Genomic DNA, 17,273 nt, shown 5'->3' on the forward strand with positions numbered 1-17,273 from the left:
GACAACACGTTCTACTTAATTAAATAGACTTTTTAATAAATGTTTTCTCCTACAACATCAGAGTGCAGCGCCGCATTAAATACGCACTACAATGACAATAGTTTAAAGCGATTTGAAGCATGTTTTATTTTTTGGGGCGGGGGGGGGGGCAGAGCTTTGTGACGTCATATTTGAGGGGGGGGGGGTCTGACTTTTTGTGACGCCGTGTGACGAAGGGGGTGGGGGGGGGGTCAAAAATCGTCCAAAATCGCGTGACGTCATTTATGGACGGCCCCTAAAGCGAACAAGCAGCAACACGTCTGCATCCCATATCTGTCCCTCCACGTCAAATACTAAAGCGTGTTTCACGCGTCCCATCAGCCACACAGCCTTGCCGGGAGTCAAACTATGTCAGCGGCATTGGTTCAACGCAAGCAAACTCTGGCCCGGGTTCGACGTTTATCGTCGTTGCCTCATCCTCGACAAGGAGCCGAGTGCGGGCCGTACCTCTCGAGCCTCTCGGAGAGCGTGTCCGCCTGGTCCTGCAGGGGAGTCCGGTAGATGTCCGAGCGCTCGATCCGATGCTTGTAACCCTTTCTCAGCACGTGCCTGGGCCACCTGGCAGACGGACGGACGGACGACGGCGTGAGCAGCAAAACGAATGAACACGACAGAGAGCTACGGCCACCGCAGCAGCAACCGCCGCGATTCGCCACTAAGCTCGGTGCACATTGAGGCCACGTGAAGTGTCGAAGGGCACAGGACAAACGCAATAAGTTCGTTTCAGCGCAACGGGTTCCTCTTGAGTCGTGAGTGGAGCCAGCTGAGGGCTCGTGGCGGTCGCCGCGCCCCTCGCCTCTCGTCGGTGAAGTTGGGGTGGTTGTTTTTTGCGCTCGGTGCTCTCAAACCCGAACGCGCTAACGTCAGGGCGACGTTCACCGCCTGAGGGTGCGTCCTGGCGGTCCGCCGTGCACCCACCACGGCGGCCACATGGCCTGCCCACTCTTACGTCGAAGAGGCGAACTAGTCTGTGTAAACTACGTTGAATTTACGGTGTAAAGGTTGATTGTGATGTCTTGGCAACAAGGCCGTAGCCATGGAGACAACATTAGGGGGGACCAAATCTTACAGGGGATCTAGGGGTCCCCCCCCCCCCCAGAAAAAAAATCTAAATTTGAAAACTAATTTCCTGCCTAAAATGAATAAAAAATGCACTAACACATGGGATGGACTTTTTATTTATTTTTTACAACAATGTCTAATAGTGTATTGTATTACATTGCTCTGTTTTTTTTACCTTTTCTTGTTTCATGGTATGTAATGGCAGAAATCAGGGATTAATTAAGTACAACCACAATCATATGAACAGAAATCTATGCATTGTTATATGAAGACAAGTCCAGATATTGTGGCCAAGGTTTAGCAAATTGTTATTTATATTTCCATAGCATAGCAATTGTTTTTTAAAAATATTGTTTATAGCAATATATTGGGGGGGGGGGGGCATTTTGGGCGTATTTGAATATTGGGGGGGATGTGTCCTCCCCAATAAATATTATAATTACGGCCTTGCTTGGAAATAATGCCAAGGCCATTAATATCGACTTGCCACATACGCGACACTGGGTCTATAGAATTTCGGTCGCTGAACTCAAGGCTAACCCGAGCTGAGAGACAGCCTTCTTCAGGCTACACGGCGACTGTAGAATCACCATCCCCATGGCCAACTCAACACATCAGCTGTCGCATTGTTGTTGACGCTTTTGCGTTTAAGTGAAAAAAAAAACGTTTACACACTCCTTCGGTGTGGCAGTGATACAGCGATTGTATCGACATTCCTGTTGTAGTGCCTGCTGGTGAGCCAGGCTACGGCTCCTCCTCGACGCGCCACGGGAAGGGAGCTTCACAGCCCATCTGTGCGTGATCCACCAACCCTCGCTGCTGCCTTGACAGCGCTGGAGGATCACGTGCAGAGTAGCCACCACCACCACGCGGATTACACCTCCAACTCAAAACAACGCGTACCCCTCCCGCCGAAAGGATCTGGCAGGGCCCCATCATGGAGGAACCTCTTGACCCGGGCTCGAACCGAGACAAACGAAACGGCGTGGGAGAAAGAGGCGCGCGGAATGCGAGACTGAGATTTCAACTCAAGAGAGCGTGGCGGTGCGGGGTGTTGAGACACGGAGATGACATTGCCTGGCCCCCAAGACCTACAAACAATCATCGACATCACCATCCAGGGATGAGAGTCAATCGCTGTGTCGTTTCACTGCTGCAGCCCGGCCACAAGGGCCAAGGGCCAGGCTGTCCGGTTCAACCCCTGCCAAGGGCCAGGCTGTCCGGTTCAACCCCTGACCCAGGGGTCCCCAACCCCCGGGCCGCGAACCGCTACAGGTCCGTGGCCTGTTAGGAACCGGGCCGCACAGCAGCAGGAGGTGAGAGCGGTGAGTCCGCGCGTGGGCCGCCCCCATTATTTTATTATTGACCACTTCCATCCGCGCCTCTTTCCCGCACTGCGCACTTGTCTCAGTCACAGTGTTGGTGAGCCCACAAGCTCTAACCCCTAGTAGCCACAATGAGTAAAAAAAACGTCGCTAGAGAACTTCTTTGAAAAGGGGGAAAGACCCAATGATGACCCCCCCCCCCTCCCCCCGGTCTGTGAAAAAATTGTCTTCCACGAAACCGGTCCCTGGTGCCAAAAAGGTTGGGGACCGCTGCCCTAACCCACTCCTCGCGACTGCTTCACGATGGACACGTGCCGAGTTGGGTGACGAGCCGTGACCAGTGGGTGGCAGCAGAGCTCAAGGCTGCGCAGATTACAGGGGCGAAGACTCCTGAATGGGCCCTGAAAATCCACGACGTTCTCAGTGTTCAAACGGTTGCGCATTGCCCGGCAAGAGAGATGGCCTATGGGCACGGAGACGGTGAAAGGAATTGGAACCACATCTGCAAGGGAGCACGGGAGAGGCGCACGCTTGGAATGGCACTGAGAGGCAGAACGATGAGCACGTGGAGTCGAGGACACACGCAGTCGCAGCAGCAGGGAAATGACAACGCCAGAGAGTATGCAAGTGCCGCTTGCTCGTGTACGGGGCAGGGCTCGGTGAATTCCCGCACGACCCTGCAGGATCGCCAATGGTGACGACACAAGGAACAACGAATAACCTGCAGCAACACGGAAAAGCAGAGATGCTAAAGTTAATTGACTGACGTCATTCGCTTCGGAGGCAATTGACTAAAGCGCAGAGAGGATGCGGAGTTGTTGCCCTGAGCGCGGCGGGTGAGGCGGAGGGGCGAGGCTCCAGCCGCACCTTTGTGCTGGAGGCGATTTGGCGGTGAGTTCCGCACAGAGCCAGCCGGCGTGACGCGCACGAGCAGGCCAGGTAGGGCTCGTTCAGTCCGAATGTCGTGGTCACTTTGCTGGTTACTATGCCGCCCGCTCACCCAGGAAAACCTCGACAAGTCTCAACTCTGCGGTGGTGCCAAGTTTCCGCAGTCGGGGCCGATGTTGCTGCTTCTGCCTGTAATCCCAGTGGAGTAAGTTGCAGTGTTGTTTTTTCAGGATTGCGATGTTGTTTGGCCAATACCAGTTACCCTGTGTGTTGTTTATTTAGCTATGGGAGGAAACAGCGAGTGCCCGCAGGAAACCCGTGCAGAACAGGGTGAGAATATGCAGACTCGGCACAGAAATTCGCTCGATTCGGGAAGTCGAACTCAGGTTATTCTTGCGGCGAGGCACAAGCGTTACCACTGCAGCGCCACTCTGCCTCCCATTATCTGGTAACCTCATCTCCACGACCCCTGTTGTTAAACAGCGATGATATGCGGGGTCCAACCGGGGTGACGGCTTTCTCGGTATCTGCGGATCGGCTCTGATCTCACTGCCACTTCATCCCCAAACCGGGAACATCTCCCGCGCGGTGGCGCGGTGGTTGGCATGCCGTACTCCAAATCGAGTCCTGGCCACGCCCGACAAATTCACCGATTCAAGGACCCCCGTGAACCACCGAGTGCCCATTGAGAAGTTCGTGATCGTTCAAGGTCTCATCTTCTTGGTTCTTTCGGTAAAGTCACGTAGAATGGAAACAATAAAAAATAATCAAATAAAACATAATAAAATATTTTATTACGTAATAAAAAACGGAGCAATACACTATTAGTCTTTATTTTTATTATTTTATTATTTCCCTTCTACGTGACTTTACCGAAAGAACCAAGAAGATGAATCCCTGCAGTCACGAAAGCTTTAAATCGAAACTATTAGACATTATTTTAAAAAATAAATAAAGTCCATCCCATGTGTTAGGGAACTTTTTCAATATTTTAGGCAGGAAATTCGTTTTCAAATTTAGATTTTTTTTCTGGGGGGGGGGACCCCCAGATCCCCTGGAAGATTTGGTCCCCCCCAATGTTGACTCCATGGCAAGTGTGTATGCATGTGGAGGGAATCTTGAGTATACTGTGTCACTGATGATTCCTTTTCGATTTAAAGCTTTCGTGACTGCAGGGATTCATCTTCTTGGTTCTTTCGGTAAAGTCACGTAGAATGGAAATAATAAAATAATTAAAATAAAACATAATTTAATTATTATCACGACGTTTCGGCCACAATGCAAGCAGCCGTCCTCAGGTGAAGACCTGGTATTCACCAGGTCTTCAGGTCTTCTTCACCTGAGGACAGCGTCTGAATTTCAGACGTCTGAATTTCAGACGCTGTCTCCCCGACAGACCTGTTCTTCACCTGAGGACGGCTGCTTGCGTTGTGGCCGAAACGTCGTGAGAATTATTTTATTATGTTTTATTTTTATTATTTTATTACTTCCCTTCTACGTTACTTTACCGAAAGAACCAAGAAGATGATGATTCCTTATTTCACTTCACAGTGCTCATGTAAGTTCCTCCTGGACGCGCCACATTCCGTGCCGATTTACAAAAGCTCACGGCCCTTGCCAGCGTAGCGCACCCCGCACTCCCCTGGGAATCGTCGAGAATTCACGGCGGCGAGCCGGACCGACCTCACGGCTCCCATCCCTGAATTACTGCGCCACAACTCACGGTGGCACTGGCATGCGAATGAATGAATGGCGACCGCTCGTGAAACCGCAGCCTCTAATTAAACACTGCCTTGCGATGCTGCCGCTACGGCAGCACACGGACACGTCGCTACCCACCACGGCCCGAGCCTGAACTCGCGGTTTGTTTGCTCAACCGCGATACGGCGAGGCGCACCCGAGACACAACACAGGCGCCTCGTTCCCTCACCTCGTTCCCCCACCTCCTCGCAGTGAATGTGCTCGCGTAATCGCCGCTGATCCGGCGCGGCGCTCCCGTGCAGTCGCGGGGTGCAGGATCTCTGCTCGAGACGTTGGCCTCGGGGGACTCGGCCCGCTCTCGGCTAAGAGGCAGCGGCCTCGGCCGGGATGTTGGTGAAAGTGAAACGATGCTGCGTGGAGGAAGAGGACGAGGGTAGGAGAGAGGGAAGCGAGAATTTTGCGCGTGGCGTGGTGCTCTCGGCGCGACAGCCGCTCTGCGAACGGAGGGCGCGGCGAGAGACGCGGAGTTGCAGAGGAGAGAGACCCCGGGGTAGCCGGCACGCGGGTCGCCTCTTCGCTCGACACTTGGCAAGTTGCCACTCCAGCCGCGAGTAGAGTGGAGGACAGGGTCGTTGAACAGAGTCGTGTTTCAGCCGACTGGCAGAACACCGCCGCTCTTCCACGGCAATCTCCCACGCAAGTAATGCGCTAGCCAGGCTCAAAGCTGCTTAGCTTGCAAGAACTGAAAACATTCAGGGTACATAATGGTAGGCATAATTACGTGAAGAAATCATTTATATCGATTTGGCAATCCAGTGTCCTGTCGGGCTGTGTGGTACAGCGGCTAGCGCGCTGCGCTGTGGACCAGAGTTCGATTCCCACTCACGGCCAACACCAGTGACGATGATCTGAATTAATTCTGGGCCTCCCCTAGGTCGCCTCAGCCTCACATGAGTACCTGGCGCGATGTGTAAACATCGCCACCAGGGAGACAAAGGCGGCCAGACGTGGTGCTGGCCACCCCACCCCCTCTTGTGCAGTGCCGGCCTTCATAGGTACTCGCAAACAGCACTTACCCCAACAGTCTGTTAAGGATTAATACTCTTAGTTTTTTCGGTAAAGTCACGTAGGTAAAAAATTAAATTAAAATTAATAAAAATAAAATAATAAATAAATGGGGTTATTGCTTTTATTATAATTTTATTTTTATTAATTTTAATTTCATTTTTTACCTACGTGACTTTACCGAAAAAACTAAAAGTTTGAATCCTTGCAGTCACGAAAGCTTCAAATCTAGAATAGTCTGTTAAGGCTATAGGGGGATCTTTGTCTTCATGATCCCAACTGAGTACAGTAGTTTGTAGGTAGTGTTTACAGCGTCAGTATGACACACGTTCAGATACATCTTGACTGATCACATCACTGTTTTGGCATCCAACACAAATAATCTGCCCATTGAGCTCAACCGAGCTCCAAAAAATAGTCGACAATTTTGACCTGCATTTTTCTGAAGCTGGTGACCTTTTTGATAATGTATTGGGAGTCAACCCTGCTCATGCAATTTCCTACACCCCTGTCCAAACATTAAACGAATTTAGTTCCCAGCCTCTCCACGAAAGTAATCTTTTGAAACAACCGTCCTACCTCAAAGGGTCCTCCTCTACCAGAGCGGATAGCATTCCCGTCTTTGCTCAGATAACTGTTGGTCACCTAATATACAAACCTATAGCCCATATTTTCAACCTGTCCATCAAAGAAGCATCAGTTCCTCTAGAATGGAAACATTCCTATGTTCGTCCACTTCACAAAGGGGGCCAAAGAGATGATCCAAATAACTACCGACCTATCTCAATTTTGTCCCCGTTGATTTTTTATTTCTCATTGAACTACAAAATTAGCAGTTTCCTGTCCAACAACAATCTATTACATCGAAAACAATCTGGGTTACGAAAAAAATACTGCACCACATCTGCTGCATTAGACTCTCTGAATCACATTTACAGTAGCCTTGATAATAAGCAGTACTGCACCAGTCTTTTTCTTGACTTGTCCAAAGCCTTTGATACAGTCGACCACAACACCCTGCTTAGTAAACTAAGCTGCCTCCCTTTCTCCAAACACGCAGTAGAATGGTTAAAACATTACCTCTCTTCTCGCACCTAAACTGTATTCACAGATGGTTGGAGGTCAAACAGTGTTAAGGTAACAAAAGGGGTTCCACAGGGTTCCATCCTTGGCCCCCTCTTGTTCTCTCTTTATGTCAATGACTTGGGCACTGACCTGGATCATTCCAGGGTAAAAACAATTGCAGATGACACGATACTTATTACTGCTGGCCGCTCTCCGGATGACGTGATTGCTAAGCTCCAGGGTGATTTCAACAAACTACAACATCAGCTCGTTGCTCTTAAACTAGTCCTGAATACCACCAAAACCAAGGTGCTATGCTTCTCACCGGGACTGAAGCTGGAAGTTATTTTTCCCCAATTACATTCCTTAAATAATTATCAAATAGGGCAAGTCAAGATCTACAAGTATATTGGGGTCATCCTTGATTCAAAACTTAATTTTCAAGATCACATTTATTATATTGGTAAAAAGACAAAAATACAAATTGGTTTTCTGTATCGACACAAGCAATGCTTCACCCTATGTTCCGTTTGGAATTGATCAAAGCTAATATACTGCCTCTACTTGATTACTGTGACATTGTGTATACATCAGCCCCCAGTACTGTACTGAAGAAGCTTGACTCAATGTATCACTCGGCCTTAAGATTTGCATTGAACTGCCCATATAGGACTCACCACGGCGATCTCTACATTGGGTCAAACTTAACATCTCTTAATGATCGACAGCTTGTGCATCAGATCTTATTTATTCACGATGTACTTACAAAAAAATCCGCAGACTACCTGCTGGATCTCCTCACTGTTTCGAAGAACAAATGTGACCTAAGGTCTTCGCTCATTTACCAGTTTCACATTCCTTATTGCCGTACAAATACTGGAGGAAGGGCCTTTGCTATTGATGCCCCCAGGGTCTGGAATGCTATCGCCAATAAACTGCAACTTGAATCACTACCTATGAGATCTTCATTCAAAACTGCTCTAGAGGAGTTGTACACCCCTAGCTGCCACTGCAATTCAGTGGCCTGAAATCAAATGCATCGCTCTGGATGACCGCTGCCAAGTATGATCTGTGTTTTGATTATAGTGTGCTGATCTTTAAAGGTGCATTGAAAAATGTTGATACTCCTACTGATACTCCTACTGTTATGGAGTGACTCATGCAGCCAGCTATGGCTACAAAGTTTGGTAGTACATGTTATGTATATCGTTTATTGTAAAATTTCAATCACAGTTCCTATGCTCACTGTTACACTGTTTTTATAGATTTATTTTGGTGATTTTGACAACTTTTGGTTTAGCCATGTTTGTTTGTTGTAGTACAAAGTTAGACTGATAACTTTAATCTAAATTGTTTTATGGTTGTTATTGTTTGACTTGCATCCCACTGGGATTTTTGCAAACAGCATTGATATACGGTGTTTTTTCTGGAAGACTTTGCTGTTTTGTCCTGGATTTTTTCTGTTGTGCGAAGTCACTTTAGGATGTTTCTTCAATATGAAACCACCTTTACCAGTGGCACAATATAGTAATAGGTTATTACCCTTTGAACTGGTACAAAAACTGACACCTTTATACAAGGGATCATGTTTGTAATAACCACAACACAAGCAGTCAAAAGGCAAACAAAAATAAACAACTCTGATAATGATATGCACTGTCCTTGAAGTTGATTGGTCCACACCCGAGACAGCTTTTCTTAGAGCCCTTGTATAAAGGTGTCCGTTTTTGTACCAGTTGAAAGGGTAAAAACCTATTACTATAAGATGTTTCTTGTTCATGTATTTTTTGTTGCGATTGCACCCGATTCAAGAGCCGAATGGCTCACAGGGCTATACCTAATAAATGAAACTGAAACTGTTTTGACAAGGTATGGATCTTTCTCGTTGTAAACATGTAACTACTTGGTGTAGCGACTGCTCCTCACACAGACGCCGGTGATACATCTCTGTGCAACACGCGACACCACGAACTCGAACAGACTGCAAGCGGAGAGAGTTGCACGCGTTCTCGCAGCGCACGTGACCTCAACAGACTCGCACCTCGCGCCCACGAGGTCAATGCAGGGTGCGGTGTCCTCGGCGAGCATCTCGGACTTTAGGGCACAATCCCCTTTACAGCACCGAGATAAGGGGCCGTCCATAAATGACATCACGCGATTTTGGACGATTTTTGACCAGCCCCCCCCCCACCCCTCGTCACACGGCGTCACAAAAAGTTAGACCCCCCCCCCCTCAAATATGACGTCACGAAACTTCCCCCCCCCCAAAACCATATTTCTATTTTGAAAATAACACATGATTCAAATCGCTTTAAACTATTGTCATTGTAGTGCGTATTTAATGTGGCGCTGCACTCTGATGTTGTAGGAGTGTTGTTATAACAATTAGTGTTGTTATAACAATTCTAAATGTCTTCTTGGTTCTTTCGGTAAAATCACGTAGAATGCAAATGATAAAATAATAAAAATAAAACATAATAAAATAATTCTCACGACGTTTCGGCCACAACGCAAGCAGCCGTCTTCAGGTGGAGAACAGGTCTGTCGAGAATTATTTTATTATGTTTTATTTTTATTATTTTATTACTTCCCTTCTACGTGACTTTACCGAAAGAACCAAGAAGATGAATCCCTGCAGTCACGAAAGCTTTAAATCGAAATTCTAAATGTATTTAAAGTTGCGCATTTTGATGTGACGTCAGAATTCTCCCCCCCCTCGTCACACATCGTCACAAATGTCTGCCCCCCCCCCCCCCCCCCTAGGTGCGTGACATCATTTATGGACGGCCCCTAACGCTTATACAACCCCGGCGTGTCGCCCCATAACACTGCCTCGTTTACGGGTGGAGTACGGATCGCTAAGAAGCCCCGCCACGCCGCGTGCGTGTGCATTTGTACGTGTGTCACTCCACTGCTGGATGAGATCTCCCCCTAGCGGGGGGGGGGGGTCATGGGGGTCATTTGATCATACTTCACCAAACTGGTCAGTGCGCTTCGATTTAAAGCTTTCGTGACTGCAGGGATTCATCTTCTTGGTTCTTTCGGTAAAGTCACGTAGAAGGGAAGTAATAAAATAATACAACATAATAAAATAATTCTCACGACGTTTCGGCCACAACGCAAGCAGCCGTCCTCAGGTGAAGACCAGGTCTGTCTTCAGACGCTGTCTTCTCGACAGACCTGGTCTTCACCTGAGGACGGCTGCTTGCGTTGTGGCCGAAACGTCGTGGTGAAGCGTGGGGAGCACAGGCTGGGGTTGCCACCTGTCCAGGTTTTTTCCCGGTACAATCCGGCAATTGGCATCGATACTCGGACGGCAGGACTTGGGTCGTAACGAGATCTGGAACCGGTATTGCCGTGCGGCAATTCCTTAATGCACCAGACTGCACCGTTTTCATAACGAACCAAGGCTGATAATTATGAGTCCCAGAACCACAATATTAGATACGCTGAGTTCTGCATCCCATTGATCAAACCACAAACTTCCTCTTATCGTCCTCGACCCTTTAATCTGCGACATCGCGGATACAACGAGCACGCTAATACGTCCACGACTCTCGTCTCCGAGCACTGCTACGAGTCGCGTGTTGCAAAGTCTCCTAGAACAATCAGCAATGCGTTTCATGCGCAGCGTACCAACCCGAAGCGACACACAACCACACACAACCGCACACAGCCACACACAACCACAACCACACACAACCACACGCAGCCACACACAACCACACACACCACACGCAACCGCACACAACCACACACACCACACACAACCACACACAGCCACACACAACCACACACAACTACACACACCACACACAACCGCACACAACCACACACACCACACACAACCACAACCACACACACCACACACAACCGCACACAACCGCACACAACCACACACAACCGCACACAACCACACACAGCCACACACAACCACACACAACCGCACACAACCACACACAACCACACACAACCGCACACAACCACACACAACCACACACAACCACACACAACCGCACATAACCACACACAACCACACACAGCCACACACAACCGCACACAACCGCACACAACCACACACAACCGCACACAACCACACACAGCCACACACAACCACACACAACCGCACACAACCACACACAACCACACACAACCGCACACAACCACACACAACCACACACAACCACACACAACCGCACACAACCACACACAACCACACACAACCACACACACAACCGCACATAACCACACACAACCACACACACACAACCACACACAACCACACACAACCACACATAACCACACACACAACCGCACACAACCGCACACAACCACACACAACCACACACAACTACACACAACCGCACACCACACACAACCACACACAACCACACACAACCGCACATAACCACACACAACCACACACACACAACCACACACTCACACACAACCACACACAACCGCACACAACCACACACAACCACACACAACCACACACACAACCGCACACAACCACACACAACCACACACACAACCACACACAACCACACACAACCGCACACAACCACACACAACCACACACACAACCGCACACAACCGCACACAACCGCACACAACCACTCGTGATTTTATTCACGACATTATTCAACCAGAAAATGGTGCCCTCTACACGGGCCGGATCGCTGTGAGCGGCCGTGACGAGACGGGGTGACGGGGTCTGAAGGAAGAAACGGGCTGAGATAACGCAATCGGTCAAATGTGTTTAGATATGTCAAGTTTTACTTAGTTCATTGTTTTGCTGACATAATAATACTCTAAGGGCGGGGGCGATAGTGGGTAGACGCCCCTCGTGACTCCGTTGGTCGACCAAACGAAGAGAACGACTCCATGAAACCCACGGGCTGAGTCTCGACGAAGACTCAACGGCCGCCGGCAACGACACTGAGTCCACGGCCAAAGTAAGAGGGCGATTCTAAACACGGCCTCCATCCCTTTCCATGAACGTCCAACGACTCGGAACCCATGCCCGGCGGCGTGCCTCACATCCGCCGGGAATAATCGATCACGAAGCGAGCTACGAGCCGCGTCCCGTACGGGAGTGGCGACGTTCAAAACGCCTCTCCCGTGGCTCATCCTCGAGAGGGCAGAGAGAGAGATAACAGCTGAAGGCGAGAGGGGTGTCAGCTTTGGGCTGTGCGGTGCACGGGACCGCACAGTTCCGCTCCGTGTGTGGTCCGGCATCGCCGTGTCGGAGCTGAGGGCTTCTGCAATTCTCACCGTGTGGACGCATTCACCGACTACGGACTCGGCGTCTCGGACGCTTTATGTAACGTTTCACAACGGAGGAACACAAAGAGGCGATCGGGGGGGGGGGGGCATTCTTCTTCGAGATCTCCTACTCCCCCCCCCCGCCGCCGCCTACGTTACCCGAGGCTGGTTTCATCTCAAGAGTTTACGACGTAAACAGGCGATTGTTTACCTTGCCAGCGAAGCACAATGCCGCTTTCGGCCTTGATTAATGCTCAAATGAGTAAGTGAGCAAGTTGGACCTCGCTCGTGCCAACCAGCGCCGCCTTCGCTCCACAGGGCCACGGTGGCTCCCGGCTCCCCGTGGCTCGTTGGTGCCCAGGCCCCACCGAATAAATCTCGCAAAGCCGTAACTCTGCCGCTCGAGGCGCGTGAACGCCGCTGTCTGCGGCGGGGAGAGGTCTCTCACACGGCGCGACAACCACGACGTTCCCACCCCACGCGATTCGTGCGTTAAGGGCCCTCTGAGCGAGCGCGGTGGGCACCGCCGTGAAAGGGCAGGTGGCAGCAGCAGCAGCATTACGAGCAGCGTCGGAGTGACGTTAAATGGACTGGAAGTACAGCCACAGAGAGCTGCTTTGAATGTGGCAACTCACGTACTCGGCCTTGGCATTCTGTGATACTTTGAACGACAAACTCTGTGATTTTGGAACTTTTTTAAGACGAGTGGTGAGCTGTTGCGTGACGTTCGCTTGTGCGCGCATCAGTTATGCTCTTTCAGTGATAAAGTTGTTTGTGTTACATCTAGAAAATGTAAATGTGTTGTACACCCACTTCCATGCAACACAGCAAAATGAGAATGTGTATTGAATTTATTTCGCACCCTACGTTGCCAAGCCTGCTAATCGGAGGTGTGGCGTGTAAGATATGTCACGTGCCACGTGTTGTGTCGGGCGGAGATGGGTCCTCGGCACATTTACGCATGGAACCCCAAACAACTTTTACAATTAGTAATAACGATCGCGACAGCCTACCGCGCTTTAAAGTTACGAAATGTGTTGCAATTAACAGATTCCTTCTCGTAATCGGCACTGTACACGCATCATGGGGTGTGTACAAAAATATGTTCAGACATTTAATTGCGGAGAGACGAGGCACGAGAAGTTCGTTACGCGTGGTGCGATCCGCCACAAGGCCACCGTGGTATTATCAACGGTCACGTGGCTGTTGATAATACCAGCCTTTGTACATTTTCCTTTGCACTTATATGGCACCTAAATGCCTGCTTTAGACCATGACCGCCGGCACATAATCGGTGTTATCAGAATGACGTCGTGGGATCTTAAACGCCCACTGTGAAGCAGACGGCGCGTAGTGTTTCATGGTTAAAACCACACCGCAGTATTAACCAGGGCGGCGTGCCGGGTTTGAACGGCGCACCTCAGTAACGAGCTGCGAACGCGCGACCACTCGGCCACGTCACCACTCCTGTTGATTGCCGCGAAGGAGGGGGGGTGGGGGGGGTGGGGGCGAGTAGTGGTGCAGCGGTTGGCCCACTGCGGAATGAAAACGGTGCGCGAGTTGGAGTCCTAACCACGGCTAACATCAGTGGCAAGCTTCCAGCCTCGCCAATCTGCGATGACCAGCGTGGTGAAGTGCGGTCCCACCTGATGACGGAAACTTGTGTTGCCTCCGAAACGTCGTGATTTTTTATTTGTTTAAATTTTTTTATTATTATTTCTATAATTTGTATGATTTATTTTTATGATTTATTTTTATGACGAATTTTTATTATTTATTTATTTGTTTATTTCCCACGTGACTTTATCGAACAAACCTAAGAGTAAGGCTCAAAGAGTCCCCATGGCTGACACGGTGTGTGTCGATAAGCCTTCACCCAGCAGCGTGTTGGCACAGGACTGTAAATTGAGTACAGTACCGACTCGTCTCTCGGTTGTATTGCATGTGCCGCTTAGCTGCTTTGCATGCCACGTGCCACTTGTGGTTGCAATTGTGACCAAAGCGATGTCACTTGTAACACGGAATACTCCCAGCAAGAGACGAGTTTTTCTCAACAGGCTACCCAAGGTCAAGAGGTCTTTGTGACCGCACCCCCACATCGTTTCCTGCCTCTGCGTACATCTCACTGCTGCTGCTGCACAGTGGAAGTGAACTCCCCATTGATCTGACCGCACGGCCTCCCATCGTCTGACTTTCGGTCTTCTCCGCCTTGGCACTCAGTCGACATCTCAAGCGCCACGCCCCGCGGTCTGGCATCACCACCACGTGGGTTCAGGTCTTGGGTGCCACTCTCGGTGCCCGTGTCTGTGACCTGCCCCGCGGTAGTGTAGCGGTTAGCGCGCTGCGCTATGAACCTGGCGACCCGAGTTCGATTCCCGCTCATGGCCAACACAAGTGACGATTATCTGAACCGGTCCTGGGCCTCCCCTAGGTCGACTTAGCCTCAAATGAGTACCTGGTGAGGTGTGTAAACATCACCACTAGGGAGACAAAGGCGGTCGGGCGTGGTGCTGGCCACCCACCCCCTCGTGTGCCGTGCTGGCCTTCATAGGTGCTCGCTAACAGCACTTGCCCCTACAGTCAGTTAAGGCTATACGGGGGATCTTTGTCTTTGACTCTCCCCCCTCTACCCTGCACACGTGCACCCCTCTTGTCGATCCACTGCTGGATGAGGGCCTCCCCACTCCGTTGGCGTATTTTGCACATACTTGACGTTCGTCAGTGCGGGCTTGGTAAAGGTTGCGAGCATAGACGGATGATGGCAGTTCAGTATAATACAACCGTGGATTTTACTGCGCTGCCCTCTGCTGCCCACAGACCCTGAATTCGATTCGAGTATTTTCTCATTTGACGTGGTAGATACGTTTCTGAAAGTGTCGCGTTCAGCGAAAACGCGTTAAACGAGGAGTTACTGCTCTTGAATTACATTTGCACGATGACATCAACCTGCAGTCATCCCATGGGGAGACAGCGAACTGCCGTGAGGGTACGTCGCCGTGTACTGTATCCTTCCGCTCAGCCACACAGCTCAAGAAAGTAGTTCGTCGGTGTTAACCACTCAGAAACCGCGTTATAACTGCACGTTCCGCGTTATAACGAACGCTTTCGCGTTATAACGGACGCGTTCCGCATTGTGCGAAAAGTGTTTCCTGATAAAAAAAAAAACGAGTTAGAGCGAAAACGGGTTGTGTGAACATTCGTTAAGCGAGGACTTATCGAACATCACTCTCACCTTGGAATGAAGAACTCAACGGCTGCCGGAAGTACGCGGGACTACATTGGGATTACATCTCCAGCGCTTACCTGAAAAACATGCGTGAGAATATCCCGGCCTTCTCAAAAGGCGAAGCCTGCATCTTCAAGTTGCGGCCTGACATCGGGGCGGTTAACCTGCGCGCACGCACACACACAAAGACAAAGATCCCCCATGTAGCCTGAACACACTTTTGGTCTAAGTTCTGTTAGCGAGCACCTATGAAGGCCGAAACGCTTCACGAGGAGGTAGGTGGCCAGCACCACGCCCGACCGCCTTTGTCTCCCTAGTAGCGATGTTTATACACCGCACCAAGTACTAATTTGAGGCTGAGTCGACCTAGGGGAGGCCCAGAACCGTTTCAGATAATCGCCACTGATGTTGGCCGTGAGCGGGAATCAAACTCGAGTCGCCGGGTATGCTAACCGCTACGTTACTGCTCCCCAGATGCGGGTCCTACCGATTTGGACAGACATATCTTCACCTGAAGACGGACGCTTGTGTTGCGACCGAAACGTCGTGTTTTATTTTGTTCTTTTTTTCTATCTACGTGACTTTACCGAAAGAACCAGAGAGTATACATATACACGACAACACACAGCATTCGCTCGGGTCGTTGTGGAGACTCCGACTGATGCTCCTGCTGTTGTGGAGTGACTCATGCAGTCAGCTATGGCTACAAGGTTTTGGTAGTACATGTTGTTTATGCCATTTATTGTGAAAATTCCGTCACAGTTCCTATGATTGCTTGTTTCATTGCTTTCATAGCTTTATTTTGGTGATTTCGAAAAGTGTATTAGTTTAGCCATGTTTGTTTGTTGTAGTACAGAGTTAGACTGATGGCCTTAATCTAAGTTGTCTTGTGGTTGTTGTTGCTGTTGTTTGACTTGCATCCCACTGGGATTTTTGCACATAGCGTTGGTGTACGGTTTTTTTCTGCAATATTTTGCTGTCTTTTCTTGGAATTTCTGTTTGCACATAGTCACATAGTCACTTTAAGATACTGTATTTTCCTGTTTATGTTTTAGTTTTTTGTTTGTTGCGGTTGCACCCGATTCAAGAGCCGAATGACTCACAGGGTTATACCTAATAAATGAACTTGAACTTGACTACACAAAACGCAACAAAAAGCGGAGCAAGGGGCCGTGTTGACGGCTTCTCTGCTTTGTTCGTGGAAGAGCAGCGGCCGCTGGCTTCGTTGGGAGCACGGAGACAGAGGCCACAGGGGATCAATTCATGCCGCCTCAATACTGACGCCGATCCCCAGTCGCTCCGGTTAGAGCTCTGGGCTATTAAACCGGTGACCTGAGTTCAATCCCCTGCCACAGCTAACACCAGCGGTGGCTGATAACCATCAGGAGTGATGTGCGCGTGAATCAATCACGGGCTTCCGCACCTTCTTCACCAGCCCGCTCTGACCAGAGCGATGACGTATGAATTCTAGATTTGAAGCTTTCGTGACTGCAAGGATTCATACTCTAAGTTTTTCGGTAAAGTCACGTGGGTAAAAAATGAAATTAAAATTAATAAAAGTAATATGTATCACTTGGTACAGCAAATCTAGCTGTGACGGTCCCACCTGATGACGGAGACTTGTGTTGCCTCCG

General features: G+C 49.7%; 1 protein-coding gene across 1 annotated transcript in view; it reads right to left on the reverse strand.

The window, feature by feature from the left end:
* LOC133356566 (cystic fibrosis transmembrane conductance regulator-like) overlaps positions 1-15,800 on the reverse strand; it is a 52,326-nt gene extending 36,526 nt beyond the window's left edge. Inside the window, exons 1-2 of the mRNA XM_061574149.1 lie at positions 15,717-15,800; positions 487-597 (exon numbers count right to left, since the gene is read on the reverse strand). Coding sequence (XP_061430133.1) covers positions 487-597; positions 15,717-15,790 — 185 coding nt within the window. The 5' untranslated portion in view covers positions 15,791-15,800. The remainder of the gene's footprint in view (positions 1-486; positions 598-15,716) is intronic.
* Positions 15,801-17,273: the final 1,473 nt, after the last annotated feature.

This window comes from Lethenteron reissneri, chromosome 54 (genome assembly GCF_015708825.2).
Source record: "Lethenteron reissneri isolate LAM-NWPU_2019-01 chromosome 54, ASM1570882v1, whole genome shotgun sequence".
NCBI classification, from domain to species: domain Eukaryota; kingdom Metazoa; phylum Chordata; class Hyperoartia; order Petromyzontiformes; family Petromyzontidae; genus Lethenteron; species Lethenteron reissneri.